General features: G+C 36.9%; 2 protein-coding genes across 6 annotated transcripts in view; both read right to left on the reverse strand.

Moving 5' to 3' along the window:
- LOC109432273 (xaa-Pro dipeptidase) overlaps positions 1-19,548 on the reverse strand; it is a 757,159-nt gene that overhangs the window by 96,186 nt on the left and 641,425 nt on the right. The window lies entirely within an intron of this gene.
- LOC134289583 (uncharacterized) lies at positions 44-8,215 on the reverse strand. The gene is made up of 2 exons (XM_062855599.1): positions 2,700-8,215; positions 44-2,467 (listed from the first exon to the last, which is right to left on the reverse strand). The coding sequence occupies exons 1-2, from the start codon at positions 2,938-2,940 to the stop codon at positions 1,773-1,775; spliced, it is 936 nt and encodes a 311-aa protein (XP_062711583.1). The 5' UTR covers positions 2,941-8,215; the 3' UTR covers positions 44-1,772.

The raw sequence follows: 19,548 nt of genomic DNA on the forward strand, positions 1-19,548 counted from the left end.
CCATAGACAGATTTCGCGCCAACTCGAACTCCTCGAAAAACTCGGATTTTTTAAAAATGTTTTTAATCAAAAAATGACTACTCCTACAAAAAAGTGTTGTATGGGTGATTATCACAAAATAAGTCAAATTTTAAGAAAAAAATACTGAAAAAAATCCAAAATGAGCCCTACACTGAAAAAAATCATTTCTAAAAATTCAAAATTGATTTAAAAAAAAACACCATTTTTGATTTTGATGAAATTTTGTCTCAAGACAGGTAATTATGTTCCCTACCAACCGTCCATACATCACAAGATGGGCACTTTTAAGGAAAAAAAGTTTTTCTAACAAAAACTTTTTCTTGTTCGAATGATTTTTTTTTTTCAGTGTATTTTGTTATCAACAATAAAACCAGTGAAGGCCATAACAATCCCAGAATCCAATGAAACTCAATTTTCTAGGAGATTTTGTGTTATTTATTCAATCATTTGTAAGAGTTTTCCTATACATAAAAAACTTCAAAATATTACAAATGTATTTTCGTAGGAAATGTAATGTTTGATCGCAATATGTATTGAAGTGCACTTTTAAATATACAATTATTTATAATTATGAATTTTTCAAATATATATATATGTGTCTTAGAGCCAATTTCAAACATGTTCTTTTCTATTTTTTTCCGATCATACTAAATATTTTTGGTTCATCTTCTGAATTAGAATACCTGTTTGCCTTTACTTTGTCGCCAGGAATAGGCAAAAAACTATGGAATTTCTGAGTGCCTGGTATTGTTTTGGCGTTATTATATATTTCTTCGAGATCTTCTGACATTTTAATGTACTGTTCAGTGGATACGTAACAGAAATTTAATTTAGTTATATTTTTATCTGTCTGTACAACTGCCCAGTTATATAACTCTCGTGGAGTTGTTATGGTATTTCCATAATCTCGAGCAAGACTTGCTCTCTTTGCCATTCGCTTGAGAGTGCCACCAATAGCATCACATGGACCTTTACCGTGGGACATTGCAAAAAAATGCCATTCTGCTCTTAACGCATGCTTTGACTGGAATCTACATAGACTAGCAAAGTTCTTCTTATTTTTGTATTGTGATGCTGCCCCATCATACATAAAATAAATTTTAGAAAAGTTCGTTAATTGTTTCATAAAATCTATCATTTTTGAGATGAACAACTGGACCGCAACTGTATCGTGAGCCATTACTTCCGATATGATAATGAAGCTAACATTTACAAGTTTATTATCTTTCATATAGTAAATTTCAAATGGGTGTATTGTTGCTTGCGAGTTGTTCCAATGATATCCTTGAGCAGCGTTTTGAATTATGAATGAATAGTTTTCAGAGAAATCACAAATCGCAAGAATTTCATCATCCTTTAATGTATCTTTTTTATTTCTGAGAAATGATGATTGTTGTTTATGAATAAAGTCGTGTGTTATAAGTTTGTCAATTTTATCAACAAGATACGGAACAAATTCATCAACAGGTTCAATAATCGTTTCTAAATTACAGCGATCAGTATTCAACCACTGCTGAAATATAATCTCTTCTTTGTCATTTGATTCTAATATCAATGTAAGTTCCTCTTCAATGTGTTCATTACAAGCACACTTTTCACAAGCACGGAAAAAGCAATTATATGTTCTGGTGGAAATATCGCAAAGCATTTTTTGTATTATTTCATCTTGTGACACAATTCTTATACTGTTGAACATTAAATTTACATTTTCATGAATAGTACATATGCATACATTATGTATACCAGTAGAATCAAGTAAAATACAATGCTTTGGTCGCAACTGTGTAAATACTGTGAAACCAATATTCACAGTATTGTACATATCTACAAAAATCATATAAGCCTCTTTGAGCGACATCATCAAAAGTCGTTTTTGAACTTGTTGTTTTTTTTCCATTTCGAACCTCAGAAACAAAATCATTTGTTCCTGGCATTGGCCTGCTGATATCATTATCATCAAAAAATTCTCTTACTATTTGTTTTGTATCGTCATCAATACCATGCTCCCTTCTTTTTTCGGTGGTACAAAGAATACCCTGTTCATAAACAAGATCCTTCACCTGCCTCGCAATATACATTGGTGCGTTAAACTCTCTTGTGATTTTATTTACCGACCAAGACTTAGGAAGTACAGATAGTATTTTAATCTGTTCGCTTCTGTCAGTTGTAGGGTGATTGAACTTATCCTTTAACTGCATAATTATCTCGTCATACGCCTCCACTTTGCCAACATCCGTTGAATCTATTCCGAAGATATTTTTTCGAACTGCTTTCGTAATCTGCAATGATTTGTTTATGCGATATTCCATACTTCTCATGTTTCTAGATGAGATTGGCGATAAACTCAATGTTTCAGCAATGGTATTAAACTTCTCAATATTATGGGGACCCTGTAGTTGATCTGTTGACGGAATTGACTCCAATGATGGAATAGATGGTACCATATCTGTAAGATAAAAGTTAAGGTTAACAATATAATAATGAATGCAGTGGAAAGTTAATGATAGTTATTTATGCAACGAGTTGCAAAAATGATTTTTTTTTTCGCACAAGTAGTACATTTATCCAACGAGGCTTGCCGGGTTGGATAAATACGAAGAATACTGAAAAATGTAGTTTTGCAACGAGCTGCAAAATGAGTTATATAAAAGAAGCTAACACGTTGAAGGCTTACTTACCCAGCTCATGTTCGATTTGTTGACCACTCGTTGACGGTTCTGGTTCTGGAACATCATGATGTTGCTGCCCACTAAATGATGGTTGCATAGTTTCGTCGTTTCCATCCGATCGGCGTTTTTTCGTATTCGGGCTTCTGTTGTGACTTATCAATCCACGACATGACTCACAAATACTCATCGATTCGTCGATTTCATGTGTATATCCCATGGAATGAATTTTATCTATCAATCTTAATGACATGCCCCGTTATGACGGTTGCACTTTGGATTGTTTATTTTTGCACTGCACTTGAATTTGTTGAATTTTGATTTATACGATTGATCCATTACTTTTCAGAACTGCCTTTAATAACCAAAGAGAAGTAACACGTTGAATGATACCGATTCATTTTCTTGTTTTGTTCATATTTGCTTTAGGTACAACTCTTGATTTGTTTTTTTTTTTTCGATTAGGTAGTTCGAATCTAATAAATAGCCTTACCTAATATTAGGTAAGAACATGGGGTAGAAACGTTTGGGTAGAAATTACAGCAGCACGTATGAAATGCGTGTTCTAATTGTATATTGTTTCGTACTTCTAGAGTGCTGCTGCGTGAATATGGGTGCATTGCATTGTCGCATATGACACAATAAGTTTCGTTGCATTTTGAGATTACTAGATAACCTTCACTGGTTTAGTTTGTTTTTAAAAAAAGATACAGAAAAAATAATAATTTGGACATGAAAAAGTTTTTGTTAGAAAAACTTTTTTTCCTTAAAAGTGCCCATCTTGTGATGTATGGACGGTTGGTAGGGAACATAATTAACTGTCTTGAGACAAAATTTCATCAAAATCAAAAATGGTGTTTTTTTTAAATCAACTTTGAATTTTTAGAAATAATTTTTTTCAGTGTAGGGCTCATTTTGGATTTTTTTCAGTATTTTTTTTCTTAAAATTTGACTTATTTTGTGATAATCACCCATACAACACTTTTTTGTAGGAGTAGTCATTTTTTGATTAAAAACATTTTAAAAAATCCATAAAAAAAGTTTAGCCCTTTTCAAAAGTCAGTCCAGATAAATTTTGAAGAAACTAAGTATGCAAAGTGGCTTATCTAGTCTTGGTGTACATACCCAGAAAGTTTCATTGTAATCTGAGAGGGTGCTGCCAACTCCGAATACGATTTGGGGCGAAATTCGTCCATAGCCACTACCCAAACTAGGCACGTTCAAACTCTTACAATCACAACACGAGAAATAAAGAAAAGCGATAAAAACCAATTAGGTATCGATTGAAGAACGCCAGAGACGAAGATACACAGAGGACACTGTGAAGAACGCATAATGCGAAGAGCCATATATGTAGGTTATAATTAAAGCTAATAAACAACATACTAATAATCCCACCCTAATTGAGCCTCGCAGTTGAGGCTTAAGAAGGATAGCAGATTATCTCGGAGAAACACAAGGTCAACTGCACCATTGCTCCGGTTAGCGCAGTAAGGGCAGAATACTGTGGAGAGCGCCCTAGTACTCCACATGCTCCGTTAAGCGGATAGGATTTTGTTAGACCCCCCCCCCCTCCTTACCATTTATTCCTAGGCACGGTAAGCATATAGCCGCATCACACCATGAATTAGGGGTCACCTGTTTGATGGACTCTTACCACCAGAACAGGCAGTCCGTAGCGTTATTCTTAGCCAACCGCTACCGACACTACACAGCTATCTAGGCTGATCGAGAAAAGAAGTTAATATTGATGATCAACTTCATACGGATCCGAACAGCCGGAAAATTTTCAACCAAATAAGCTCACATTTTGTGAAAAAGCATAGACTCTGGTTACGAATCGAATAAGTGGTATGGAGCAAAGACGATTTTTTGAACCACGCTGGTAACCATCGATATGTACAGTCAGTCTAAACTGAGCTAAGCTAAGATCTTTAGCTCAGATGAGTATTGCAATGCCTGCCTACAACAGATGACTACTAGATCAACACCTTACTCTAACCTTCTTCCCGAAACAACAGTATTACTGTGGAGATGTTGTGGATTCCATGTTTCGAGTTGCAACAGTTGTCGTACTAAAACTGATAGTTAGGGTCAAATATTTGTCCAAAAAAAACCAATGCTCAAACATCTTGTTTGACTCGATCGATTTTTTATTAATATCAAACTAATGTTGTTTCTTGAGTTCTTTCCTTGTCAAATATTTGACCCTGTGTACTCCAGAGGCCTAAAATTCCTTCCAATGCTCGATAACCGATTGAAAGTGGCCGGCGCTGGTATTAAATGGGTCATTTTTGAGCTCTTGAAACGTGCAAATTGAGAATAATCAACACATTTATTGAAACTCTGTGCAATTTGGGTCCTAACTACGGTGGAGAAGCACTGGTGAGAGCACAACACTGGATCATTACCAATATTATGGAGGGGTAAGTATTACCGGAGGAATGGATGGAGGGTATCGTGTGTCCCACCTACAAAAAGGGCGACAAGTTGAATTGCGGGATCTATCGCGCGATCACACTACTAAGCGCTTCATATAAGATACTCTCTCAAATTTTATGCCGCCGTCTATCACTGATTGCAAGAGAATTCGTGAGGCCGTATCAGGCAGGATTCTTGGGTGAACGCGTTGATGTTGGGTGTTGCAGAAATGCCGCGAATACAACGTGCCCACACATCACCTGTTTATCGATTTCAAATCGGCGTATGATATTATCGATTGAGACCAGCTAGGGCAGCTTATGCACGAATACGGATTCCCGGATAAACTGATACGATTGATCAAGGTGACGACGAATCGAGTGATGTGCACTATCGAGTCCCTTCGAATCTCACAGAGAGTTACGGCTTGCTTGCGTGCTTGCTGTTTAACATCGCCTTAGAAGGTGTAATAAGGAGAGCGGAGAGGGTTTAGCCGATGACTGATATTATAGCTTGCAAATTTGAGACGATGGCGGCAACATACATCCGACTAAATGAAGCCAGGGATTAGTGTGTTGAAGACAAAGTACACGATGGCAAAGGGCTCTAGGGAGGAATTAACGCGCCCGCATCACCAAATTTCTATCGACGGTGATGAAATCGAGAGAACCAACCATTGTCCACACCGCACAGTGGGAAAAATTATGCATAAACGCGAATAAATTCTATATCTCTGCTCGGAGTGGATGGATTCGAATGAATTTTTGACACGAACTGCCAAAATCTGTACAGTTTCAGATAAGGAGAGTGTCATTCGCCGCACGATGCTGGAAATCAGCTCGTTTTACCCCACTCTCTCTCACACACATCATTTTGAGAAAATCCTCATCTATTCCCGACTGGCGTACAAAATAAATTGCTTATTTAACTCGTATTTGTGTAAAAACTTTCATAGTATCGGCAATTTGACATAGGGTTGGTCCTGTTCTTAAGGATTGCGTTCTACTCCGGGCGGAGATGAATGTGAAACTTCAAAGAAATAGGGGATAACGGGGTTATTTGAAGATATTTCAATTTTTAAGGCCGTGCGGTGAGCAAAATCAGCTCCATTCGATAGGGAATCGCGCCACTTGGGCGGTGGCTTCTATTTTCGTCTGTTTCCCGCTATAATTCAGTCAAATTTGAACCAATTGACACAATTTTTGGAATGCAGTGAGATAGGTATAGTATCTACCCGTGTACAACATTTCAAGTCAATTGGTTCAAAATTGACTGAGTTATAGTGGCAAACAGACGAATATAGAAGCCACCGCCCAAGTAGCGCGATACCCTACTATGAAAGTTTTTACACAAACACGAATTAAATAAATAATTTATTTTGCACTTCAGGATTTTTCGAAAAAGTTCAAAAAGGGAGATAGTGGGGTAAAATGGGCCCAATACACCGATTTTCAGCATCGTGCGGCGAATGACACCCTGCTTATCTGAAACTGTAGAGATTTTGGCAGTTCGTGTCAAAAATTCATTCGAATCCATCCACTCCGAGCAGAGATATAGATTTTATTCGCGTTTTATACATATTTTTTCCCACTGTGCACCGGGAGGCTACAGTGGGCGGGTCACGTCATCAGGATGTCGGATAGCAACACGACTAAAATGGTTCTCGAGAGTTATCTAACCGGTACAGGAAGACGTGGTGCGCATCGAGCTAGATGGGTCGATTAACCCGGGAGCGGTCGCGTCGTGTACTGAGTACACGCACCATGAAAAAAGCTCGCTCGTGGTACACAGCGTGTGCGGTGTCGCTGAGGGTGCCCGAAGACGCGACTGCTCGAAGGTTAAGTGGAGGACGTTTTGCGGACCCTTCGCAGAGTGCGAAATTGGAGACGCACAGCCATGGATCGAGTCGAATGGAGACGATTTCTACGTACAGTAGAGGCCACTCATGCCTTAGTCTGACCGGTAAGGTAAGTAGGTGCAGTTTGGGTTATTCTGATCAATTACGGAATTGCAACTGCGGTGTGTACGGTATCCTATGCATTTCTCAATTCCATTGAGGTTGGCTAAAATTTTGACTAGTGCCTTCTTTAAATATGAACTTACCTTTCAAGATATTTTCGGCAAATGTAGACAGAAACGAAGCTTTGGTAAGCAAAATAGAACAAGTGTTGGCACTTTTGACCGACATTCCACGAGAACTGTCGCGACATCAATTGTTGCTTGAAAATAATCCTTGTCAGTGCATCCCGCCAAATACTGCTATGTACTAACAACTGCCAAAAATGACTGTTGCATTCAACTATCCAATAACATCGTAAACTAGTTGACGGCGTTCAGTTGGGATTCGCAGCCAACCCAGTCAATGGGAACGGCACCCAGTTTATTGGAATTTTGCCCTCTGTAAGTAGCAGAGCAGTGCCAACTATTGACTCAAATCCAACTAGTAGCAACTGACGGCATATGAGACAAACGTGACATGTCCGACCGTTGTCAACCGTTGTTGCGTTGGTTACCAGATGAAACAGTAACCTCACAGCGGAGAAACTTTGTTCATTTTCCTAATCGGATTCTGGGTTGACCAAGTTCACCCCTCTACACGGTACCGCAGCCGACGCATTCTAAATATAGGGGGCGAAATTTTCACTCTTCCTGAATTTGGCGCAACAGCCGCGGAGAAACCGCAATGTACCGTGCGCGACATCACGCGAGATCGTCAAACGGTGGACAGTGCTTGCGATTGTTGTTTTGTGCCTGCCAGCATATCGACTGAAATTGCCGAAATTTCCACTTTGAGGATGCGACGACCGACGGCCGGCGCCCACCATACACTTTTTTTTTTTTTATCTCTGGCGAAGAAACAAAATTCAACGGATTCTTTCTATAGGAGTTGGCATCGTTGAGATCATCGTCGTTTGGTCGCCGTCTGAACGCCTACGGGCCCGCCTCTCGCTTGGATGGCAGTTTTGAGCGATGGATTAATTTAGCAGAGCAGTTTTTGACAATTTTCAAACAAATGTTTGCAGTCATTAAAATAGGAGATTTGTGGTGATGTCTACCATCGTTCCTAGGATTTGAAAGGGGAAAAAGGAGAGGGAGAAGCATAAGCAATAACATAGATGACAAATCATGATTGCTACACCATTACCAGAATAATGTTGGTCCGAAAGTTAACCCATATCCGCCTAACCTCAGCTCAGTACCGTCTAAGTTTATTGAGAATTACAAAATATTTGATTCCTACAGTATTTGTCTCGAAATCGTCCCGAAATTGCTCAAGAGATTCCTGTAATTATTTGTTTTAAAATTCCTATCGGTATTCCACCCAGGATTCATCCAAGGATTTCTTCAGATAAGGATTCCGAGATTCTTTCAGAAATGCCTCCAGAATACTTTCATAAATTTCTTCCGGGATACTCTCAGGGATTTTTCCCGGAAGTCCTTCCAACATTCCTTTAGTGATTCGTCCCGAGAATCTTCAAGGATTCCTTCAGCGTATCTTCAGGAGTTCCTTCCGGAGTACCTTCATGGATTCCTTTCGAGATGGAAAAGACTCCCTATTGTCTGTTCTGTTGTGCAACCGGTTCCTACAATGAATGCTACAAAAGTTCATACAGGGTGTTAGGTTCCTGAGTGAAAACTTTTCAAAGAGTGATAGAGGACCATAAATGGCGAAAAAAAATGTTCTACGCATATGGTCAAATCTCAACCGTTACGTAGTTATTGAACTTTCCATGTTTTTCATTATTATTACCTTAACTGGCTATAACTTTAAAATGGTCAAACTTTTCGCGGTTTTTTTTTACCCTTATTCGAAAGATTATTGAATTTTCTATCAAATGGCATCTTTGAATCGATTAGTTTAGTTAAATAACTAAGTTTTCTAGAGCAAATAGCTCAAAAGCAGTGTGTTTTAATTGGTTTTTAACAATTATCTTTGAAAAATGTGCAATAAATTAAAATTCTTTCTTAGGCAAAATTCTGTCTCCTGTTCCACTCAACAATTCGTTCTTCGACACCAAACTTCTAGCTCTTATCGTTTTCTTGCAATTTCGATTTAAACATCGCATTTCAGATGATAAATTTGCAAAAGTCATGGTAAGTACTTTTTTGCACACTGTGCCGCACATTTAAACCGAAATTGCAAGAAAACGATAAGAGCTAGAAGTTTGGAGTCAAAGAACGAATTGTAGAGTGGAACAGAGGTGCCACAACTTTGCCTAAGAAAGAATTTTAACCCTTATGTGGCCGGCAGGGTACCCGGGTACCCAGCACCCATTTAAAATACACGGTGTAGAAAAAAGCAAAACGTTTGCCGGCCACATAACGGTTTATTTATTACGCATTTTTTAAAGATAATTGACAAAAACCAATTAAAACACACTACTTTTGAGCTATTTGCTCTAGAAAACTTAGTTATTTAACTAATCCAATCGGTTCAAAGATGTCATTTGATAGAAAATTCAACAATTCTTCGAAAAAGGGTAAAAAACTGCGATAAGTTTGACCATTTTAAAGTTATAGCCAGTTAAGGCAATAATAATCAAAATAGTGGGAAGTTCAATAACTATGTAACGGTTGAGATTTGACGATATGCGTAGAACAATTTTTTTCACCATTTATGGTCCTCTATCACCCTTTAAAAAGTTTGCACTCAGGAACCTAACACCCTGTATATGATTGTGATCAACATAGTTTACACATTACGAGCATGAGCATGAGCATTGGTGACCGTACACTTCGTAGTTGCTACTCCGTGATTGACTAGAGCTAGCGGAATTGCACGAAGAACCAATAGAAGGGGCTTGGGATTAGCACACATTCTTCAATGTACACGTTCCGAGAACTCAAACTTTAATAGGTCAATAACGGCGCCGGCCACGTCCTCACTGTCAACCGTGGAAGGGAAGGAATGTTAGTTGGACAACCGTTGCTACTAGAGGTTGTATATACTACTGTGCCCTCCACAGTTGTCACGGGAAGGAGTTTTGTTAGTTGGGAGGGATGGGTAGTTACATAAATCAGGATTCACTTTGTAAGCGTTGCAGTCTATGTAACCGTGAGCATACACAAAACATATATTCACAGAATTGTGCCACCTCACAGTTTGGAGGAATGGTGAGACCTTGAAAATTCCTAATAGGAATTTAGAGAAAGCCTTATGAAACCAAAGATATCTTGCGTCACCTCGCAATTAAGAGGACTGGTGAACCAATGTTCAACATAGTTTACACATTACGATAGAAAAAAAAATCTTTCAACGACAACCGTTTGTTGTTGTTTGGATTATTTTTAAATCTATAAAATGAACTTTGGTCCACCGACAATGCACATCTCACTGTCCTTTTTCATACAAAAAACACAATGATTGTGTAAACAAACATACTCGAAGCCTTCGTGATTGTTGTGCACACTACTGCTAAGCTTAATGAGAACGCGTTTACATACTCTCTTGGCAGCCTTTCAAGACTTTGCTTGGCATGCGTGCAATCGATGGCACGCGCTACTAAATAATCATCTATTTTTAAAAGACAAAACCTTCACTCACTAAGGCGTTTGAGCTCATCATTTCACCTCAGTTGATAAAACTCTCCTTTCACTACATGATATGACGTTCTTACTGGGCCGTTGTCTGCCTTCGATTGTTTGTATTCCTTTTAATAAGTGAATCTTAGAGCTAACCATCTATTTAGTCAAACACGGTTTGATAGAAGCTTGTGCTTTTTTTGTGAAATACCAATGACGGGCTGAGATCAGTGTTTTCCAAACTTTTAGGAGGTATCGCCCTTGGAGCTTCAGAAAAACATTTTTGTCCCCTGGGGAAAATGAATTTTTCTATGATAAAAGGCTGAGAATATGCTTGGCGAAAGCCTTCAAAAGCCCACTATTTGTCACTTCTGTGGCAAAACTGGTATTCAATGTATCTAAATTAAATAGTATTCCGGGTAGAAATGGCAAATGAAGGGCATCATATTGGCAGCTTGAATGTAAACAAGTTCCTTTGAATTCTTATGATAATAATTCGACCAAATGGCGTTTGGTCAATGGCATTCGGCCAAATGACTGGAGCCTAGTTTTCGAAATGATATCTTGTTTGCACCGTTGCTAACCTTCAAATGAACTACTTCCTGACGATGACGACCATCGATTCAAAGAACACGGTCGACGTATTCCAGTCAGCAAGCATTGCAAACAAACTTTCTCGGAGCACAATTCCTCAAAACGAACGAGCAATAGAAGTCAACGATTACATCAAACGGTGCCCCTCAGCTGAACGTCTCTGCTCTGCTTTGGAATGCAAATAAAAAAAATCACATCAAATCAAAACATCAAAACAAAATCATCAGTGCATGGCGGCTAGTGCTTATATACAACTGCCGACTGAGGAAGAGGTGGTACCACACCATACCACCTCACCACTGGCCATATAGAAGAAATGGAGATTTGTTTTTGTTTACGTTTAACTGTTGTTTTTGCCGTCCATTCCATCTATCCGCGGGTATACACGGCTACACCTCAATCTCGATTAACTGAAGCGAGTCCAAAGTTCCGTTCGTTTTGCTATTTTCACCGTCGTCGTCCGACCGGCGTTTCTCCCGATTTCCGTGTAATTCGCGCCTTGTCTTGGTGCACATCAACACTTTTGGTTGGTTGGATGGAGGAGCTGTTTTTGCTGCTACTGTTTGGCTACCCCAAATTGGCGTTAGATTATTTTTATTGCCAATTTTTCTTATCTTCAAATGAAGAGAAGCAGCGGCGCGAATTTTATTTGCACTGTATACGGATACTGTCGATTATTGGGAAGTATTAAATGCCAGAAAGTAAAAAAAATATGTTTTTACTATAAGCTTTTTTTTTATCGTGCTTCAAGTTTTTAACCAATTTGCTTGTATAATGGCGTTTATGGTCCTGTTACATGTAATTTTATGTTGTGAAGTTACATCGCATAAGATGCAGGAAAACTTCCTTACGCGTACAAACGTGGAGGCCATATACAATGTATATTATACATACGTGCATTGACGGACGGTACAATAACAACGCTATATGACTTGAAGTGATATCTTATGCGAAGTACAGTATGCACTATTCCGACGTTATACAGCATCTTATGCGACTTAATAATATTCGAAAACAATACTTATCACATCAGTGTTGAACTACTGACCTTTGGATTATTGAGACACATTTTACGATTAGTATATTATTGACACACACTTTACGTTTAACATCATTAGGGGGATTCACTTAACAGCGTAAACCGCTGATTAATTATTTTCCTGATTAAACGTCGCGATCACAAGGGCAATATTGGATGATTTCATTTGCAATTTCATGACACATTTTAATAATCAGGTAATCATAGCTTTCGCAGTTATTTATTAAATCTGTAATCTCCTTATTGTTTATACTGTAATAGTTATTAGTCAACCAAATCAGTCTGTACAACCACTAAGAGTAGAAGGCGTTGTAATAAATAAAAATACTACTTAGGGGTCGTCCATAAATGACGTAGCATTTTAGGGGGAGGGGGGAGTCTCCGTTTATGCTACGAGCCATGTATTAGGTATGGGAAAATAGGCTACTAAGGAGGAGGACTACCCCTCATGTAACAAGCTCATCAATTATCTCAACATTCTAACTCACCTCAGCGATTGTTTAATCCTCCTAGGATGTTAGGATTGGTGCACTACGCTGGTATAGTGCACGTTCAGGGTGCCTGTCTGACTCCAGCATCTTATCAGGGTTGAACGCACTTGTTTGCCTGCGCGCTGCGCTGCAGCTGTTTGGCAGTCTATATGGAGTTTAAAACAACAAAACGGGATTTCCCGCACAGCCTTCACTGCCCTAGTCATTACCTTTCTCTGGTTAGGCGCTATCTATTGTTGATTATCAGGGCCACATGTAGAGTATGGATCAAGGTATCTTCTGAATTTTTTTGAGGTGGAAAATGTTTTCCATTTTTGCAAACACCATTTTTTTGTGAAATTTTGTTCAGAAATGGTTTCTGCAAAAACGAAAAACATTTTCCACCACGAAAAAAATCAGGAGATACCCTGATCCATACTTTACATGTGCACGAAAACCGATTTTGAAAATATTTCTTCGTAATTTTATAAAAAAATCAAAAACCAAAAAGTGAGGAAATGGATCCAGTTTCGCCTTAAACAGGAACATCGGAATTAGTTCATATGCGACGAAAATTGTCCCTGCTCCGTACAGATATGCGATAGTAACTTAAAAGAGATCTTTACTCGATGTACTTCGACCGTCCTTATGCGACATCTGGTTGTCTGGGCTAAAATGATGCAAACTGGAACCGATCCATGTACTTCGGGATCACTGAGCTCGTTTTCAACTCACCACACGCCTATCGACGGATACTGTGTAGCTAAACATATATTAAATGCCAAGCTGTAAGTTGATTCTGCGCGATAGAACGACCCTATGAAGTTCATGCCAATCGTATTTCAAGTAGATCTTTCCATTTATACAAGATTCTATAGTATGATTTGAACCGTCGTTCCTGATGTACACTTTATATCACTTTTCGCATTATTTTTCACTAGACTTCATCACATTTCGACATAACTCCGAATTCCATTACCCTGTATGACCTCTGTAATTCTTCCACAATTCTACCCTAGATGCCTTCAGATTTCTTCAGCAATTTCTCCAAGGAATTCTTAAGAAAACATGTTACAAAAATTAAAGAAAATTATTATTACAACAGATTGACATATCACGGACACATAGAACCTTACAAATGCACAAATTAGGAACATCAATTGACGCAGCACAACACATAACGTAAGTATGTCCTGTTATTCATATGGATAACATCTTCCGATCACAGGATGACGAGGTTTCATTTATTGGTTTGGGTCCATCTGTCATCCTGGAATTGTATTTTTGTTGGCAGTTTGCCTTTTAGTTCACAGCACTTGTTGCTGTGTTCATACCTTGGTTTTGTCTAGGAAAACTAATTCTAATCGGGCATCCCGTTTCAGGTTTCGACACTTGAGCTCAATAACTTGACGTCCGTGGCAGGGCTTACATCTCTAGTACTTGACCTCTGCCCGAAATAGCCTGATAGTTGGCAATCAATATTGGATTGCATTGCATGTACCTCTATTTTGTCAGAACCCTATAAATGTTTAATGCACAACTCGGGGAATATTTACTAGTTAAAATAAAACATATAACACAAAGAACGCACGAATATAAAATTTATAACACATTTAACAATTATTCTGTCTTATTTATGTAACAAATATTTATACCCGTAACAAAATCCTCCAACGAAACAATTCGGAGTTCTTCCAACATTAACATTAGGTCTCAAGATATCCTCCAAGGATTCATTCAAATGAACTTGTTAGTATGTCTTTAGAAGGATCTTCAGAATTCTGATTGGATTTCTTTAGCAATTTATTCAAGGATACTTCAAGCTTTACACTATGACCCATAAAAAATGCGACATTCCATTTTTTGCGGTATTTGATGATTTTTAATGGAATAATCCTAAAGAGTTAAACTTTTTTGGATTAGGATTCAATAAGGAGTCATTGTCATACAGGATCTCTAAAATTTTTGTCAAAATATTCATTGGTTACGTATATGGGATACTTTATAATTGTTAATAATTTCTAAATAAAATCAAGTTTTCCTCTAATTTTCAGGGCAAAATGAACTAAGATAAAAACTTTTAAGCACATGGAAACCATGAAGAAAAATGTACTCTTTAATACGCCCATGTTTGAAAAATATTTTAAAAATAATTTCAAATGTTTAGGAAACAAAAACTAAAAAAGTTGCTACATATTAAAACCGTATTTAAGATAAATTAATAAAAAAACTTAACACTGTTTGAACATTTTTTGTCGATGAAGGCATATAAACCTACCTTTATAATAGGTACAAATACTAAGTACTTAAAAACAATTTCATGCTTAAAATATAATATTTTCTAAAAATTATCATTTGTCAAATAACTCAATTTTCAGAAAATGTCTCTTAATTCATAAGCTAATATTTTTTTCGTTCTTAGCCGACGAACCAACGAACTCCTGAAGACCTTATCCAGCCATAAAAGTACTATTTTGAAAATAAATATTGAAAGCAATTGAAAGAAAATTATATCCTTTAAAAACGGCCTGGACGATTTCGACATCCATATATTTAACGTTTTATTTCCAAAGGTATGTGCATGAAATCAGTCTGTGTTCCTTTGCCATTATCAGTTTAGTGGCTCTACTATACTATCCAATAAATACATGCAAGGTTAATCAGTTCGAAGTAGGGCAACGATGACTTTGAAAACTGTCGCATTTTTTTATGGGTCATACTGTATAGAACCTACAAAATCTTTCTATATAAATAAAAATGGAATGGTGTTTGTATGTCTTGAATAGGCTCGGGAACGGGCCAACGGATTCACAAAATTCTTGCACTCTTGCATTCGTGCAGAGCTCCGACGTGCGAAAAAAAAATAATAAAAATCGACTGGGAAAACACTAAAACCAGGAAAGTTTTTCCGGGCATTTCTCCACCGGCCTATGTATGTACATTACTGGACCGAATAAAGTGCGCATTGACTGTTTCATACAAAATGTTCATGTTTAGGGGAGTGAATCTCAGCTTTTCATGCACCGATTGATCAAATGTTTTGTCTGGACATTAATAGTAACTTGAAATCATGATCATTGATCAGTGAAAAAAATAATCTGAGAAAAACTTTTTAAAATATCGCAAAACACCCATTTCAAGAAATAAAATGTAGATTTGCGATTTTTTAATTATATTTTAAACAAAACGTTTTAAGTAAACTGTTTTGTTTTTTGAAAAGTAATGTGTTTCGTTAGACTTATCAACTTTGCAGAAAAAACATATTAGCTTAAATATCAAAATGTTGGAATTATTCAAAAATTTAAATTTTTCATTTTTTTTCGAAATGCGAAATTTGATATAACTTTTAAAATCTTACATGTGATAGTCTAATTTTTTAACATGGTAAATTTCAAGTTATTAAGAGTCTCCAGTTAAATTTTGAAGTCAATCTGTGCACTAGAAGCTGAGATTCAGAGCTCCAAACTTCAGCATTTCGTATGAAAATTGACCAAAGCGTAATTTATTATGTTCCTGTACTGTACATGTTAAAAAACACAGTAGGCATGCAGTACAACGTTTGCCGGGACGCTAGTGTTGAATAAAAAAAATTCCAAAGAATTTCTCCAAAAAAATCTTTTCAATGATTCCTCCTTAGAATTAGTTCAGAAATTTTCTTTAAAACTTTTCTCGAAATTTCTTCGAGGATTCCTTTAAGGGTTGCCTATTTTAGTAACCTCTCTAAGGATTCCATTATGATCTCTAAGGATGCAAAAATGTCGCAAAAGATTCATTCCAGAATCTCCTTATTCTGCATAAATTCCAGTTGGAATTTATCGCAATTTTCCATAATTAATTCCTCCAAGGATTCCTTTAGGAGTTTCAAGGATTTTTTTCGCTAATTTAACTAATAATTCAATAACTTTCAGGAATTCATCCAAGGATTGCCAAAGAAACTCGTTCCATCATGTGCAATATCAAGGATCTAATTTTTCTTCGAAGTTTACTGCAGTAGTTTCTGCATGATTTCCTTCAGAAACATTCCCATGATTTCCTTCAGAGAATTCCCTTATGCATATTTCTTCAGAAATTTTCTTCAAAACTCATTCCGGAATTCCTTCTAATGTTCTTTCAAAAGTTCATACAAGAAATTCTTCCTCTTTCAATAATTTCAACAGGAATTTCTGCATGAATTCCATCACGAGTTTGTCCCAATTTTCCTTGGTACCTACAAGAATTCTCCAAAAATGTCTCTAAGGATTTTTGAAAAGTTCCTTCAATGGAACTTCAAGGAATTGCTTAACAGAGTTTTTTTTCAATAATTCAATAATGATTCCCTCAGGAATTCCTTCACTGAATCCTTTAAGGATTATTTCAACAATTCCTTTAGAAACTCCTTCAAACAAACCTTCATAAAGACTGAGCTCGAAAAAAATGAGACACAAAGAATAATGTATAACTTTTGATTGTGTGTACAAAAATCTCTAATTTTTTGGCCAGGAATAGTACATTATGTGTAGCTAATACCATAAAAATTTCATCAAAATCGATTAAGTGTTTGCGGAGATATCGTCGAAACAAGATACTTAGCATTTGAGAATCTTGGGCGAACGAACACTTTAAAAAATATTATTATTTTTTACCTAAAATTGTAGAGCCAAAAATACTGAACCGATTTCAATGAAAATTTTTCTGTTCAAAAAGTATGTCTCAAAATTTCATTCAATTTGATCTAACTGTTAAAAAGTTATAGCCATATATGTAGCACTATGTCACAATAAGCAAATGTGGTTTATGGTATTTTTTTTTATAGAATGAGAAAATCTGCAACAGATACCCAAGAGGTGGTTCCTCGGGTGATGTGGGGATCGACCCACTAAAAACTCATTCTCTCTCTTCCTTACCTTCGCGGTATGCCCGTTAGGGATGACTTCGAGAAGGGGGGGACCGTACATGAGTAGAGTACACTCTAATAGTAAGCGTTCCACCAGCTACCTATATACCTTATCAGCTACCAGCTAGGTTTATGGTATAGTGATACTCAAACTGCTCTAACTTTTAAAATGATCAACCAAAATGGCTGAAATTTTCAGTAAAAACAGTTCAATACAAAAGTTTTACACTGTCAAAGTTTCATAAAAATCGGGACAGTGTTGCCAATTCTACAGTCAAAATATTGCACCCTGATTTTAAAATGTTAAAAAGTGCCCAAAATTTTAAAATCCAGTTTTTTTGTTTGAATTGTTTAAAAAAAGTACTAAACCGATTTTGATGAAATTTTCACTACTTATTATGTCTTACTTGGAGAACTTACAGTCAAATTTTCAGCCGTTTTGATGAAGTAACAACAAAATTATAGCCTAAACAATTTTTAAAATAGATGCCCAAGATTTCCAAAATCACATTTTATTGTATCGACAATATTTGCGCCAATACTGAACCGCTTTTGATTAAATTTTTAGGGTATTAACTACACATAATATGCTATTCCTGGTTAAAAAATCAACTGTTTTTGTGGACGCAATCAAAAGTTCTACATTATTTTGTGTGTCTCGTTTTTTTTAGTCCAGTCTTTAAACTCCTTCAGGCATTACTCCATGTATTCCTACAGGAATTCTTAAGGATTACTTTAAAAATTCCACCCACAAATGCATCAATTCCTACAAGGATTCTTCGAGGAACAGCTACAAAGTTTTCATTAGTACTTCCTTCAAGTTTTGCTTCAAATATTGATGCAGAAGCTTCTTCAAGTTTCCTTCAGAAACTCACACAAGGGTTCTCTCGGGAAATCCTCCAGATATTTATCCAGGAATTTCGCCTAGGGTTTCTTCAGGATTTTTTAGGGATTTCTCCAAGTGTTCTTTCATGAACTCATTCCATAATTCCTCCTATTACTTTTTTTTTCGAAAACTCCAACAAGAATTTCTTCAGTATTTCTCAATGGAATCTTTCAGATTTGAGTAATAAGATTTCTGCATGAGTTCCTTCAAGTTTTCTTCTCAAAACTCCTCCGAGAAATTCTTCTAAATTTGCTCCAAACACTTATGTAGAGAATGTGTGCCATCAGTAATCTTAAGCTCCCATATTCATCCTATTCGAAAACAAGCGATTTACGGCACCGATTGATTCCGTTCTTTTTGTTTTCATGGGTGCTTACTTTTAACAAAAAAATACCTTTGTTTTCGTAGGATGAGAATGGAAACCACATGCTTAAAAAGGCAACAAATACTCTACCAATTTTCTTACAGAAATTTCTTCAACGGTTTTTTCGGTAATTTCACCAAAGGTTCTATCGGGAATCTCCCAAACGTCTGATTCAGGATATTTTTTAGTTTTTATTTATTTTTATGTATTACATTTAAATTTGTTTATCTATTCCAAGAATTCCTTCAACAGTTGTACTGAGGATTCCTTCAGAAATTCTCGCAAGGATTCCTTCGAGAATTCTTCTAAAGATTTTCTTGAAAGGATTCCTTCGAGAACTCTACTAAAGATTTCCTATCGGAATTCCTGGTAGGGTTGCTCCAGGAATTGCTCCAAAGATTGTTTAAGGATTCCTTTTTAACCCGGGAGCGGTCGCGTTGTGTACTGAGTACACGCACCATGAAAAATGCACGCTTGTGGTACACAGCGTGAGCGAGGCGTCGTTGCAGGTAGTCAAAGACGCGACTGCTCGAGGGTTAAGGGTTACTTTGGGAACTAATCCACGAAACTACAGGAATTATTAAAATAAATTTCTCAGAAAATTTTTTAAGGCTTCCTGTAGAACTTCAAGAAACTTCCATCAAAAGTACCTACATTCCAATTTTCTTGCAAACCAACAAGTCTGCTACCA

This window comes from Aedes albopictus, chromosome 3 (assembly GCF_035046485.1).
Source record: "Aedes albopictus strain Foshan chromosome 3, AalbF5, whole genome shotgun sequence".
NCBI classification, from domain to species: Eukaryota; Metazoa; Arthropoda; class Insecta; order Diptera; family Culicidae; genus Aedes; species Aedes albopictus.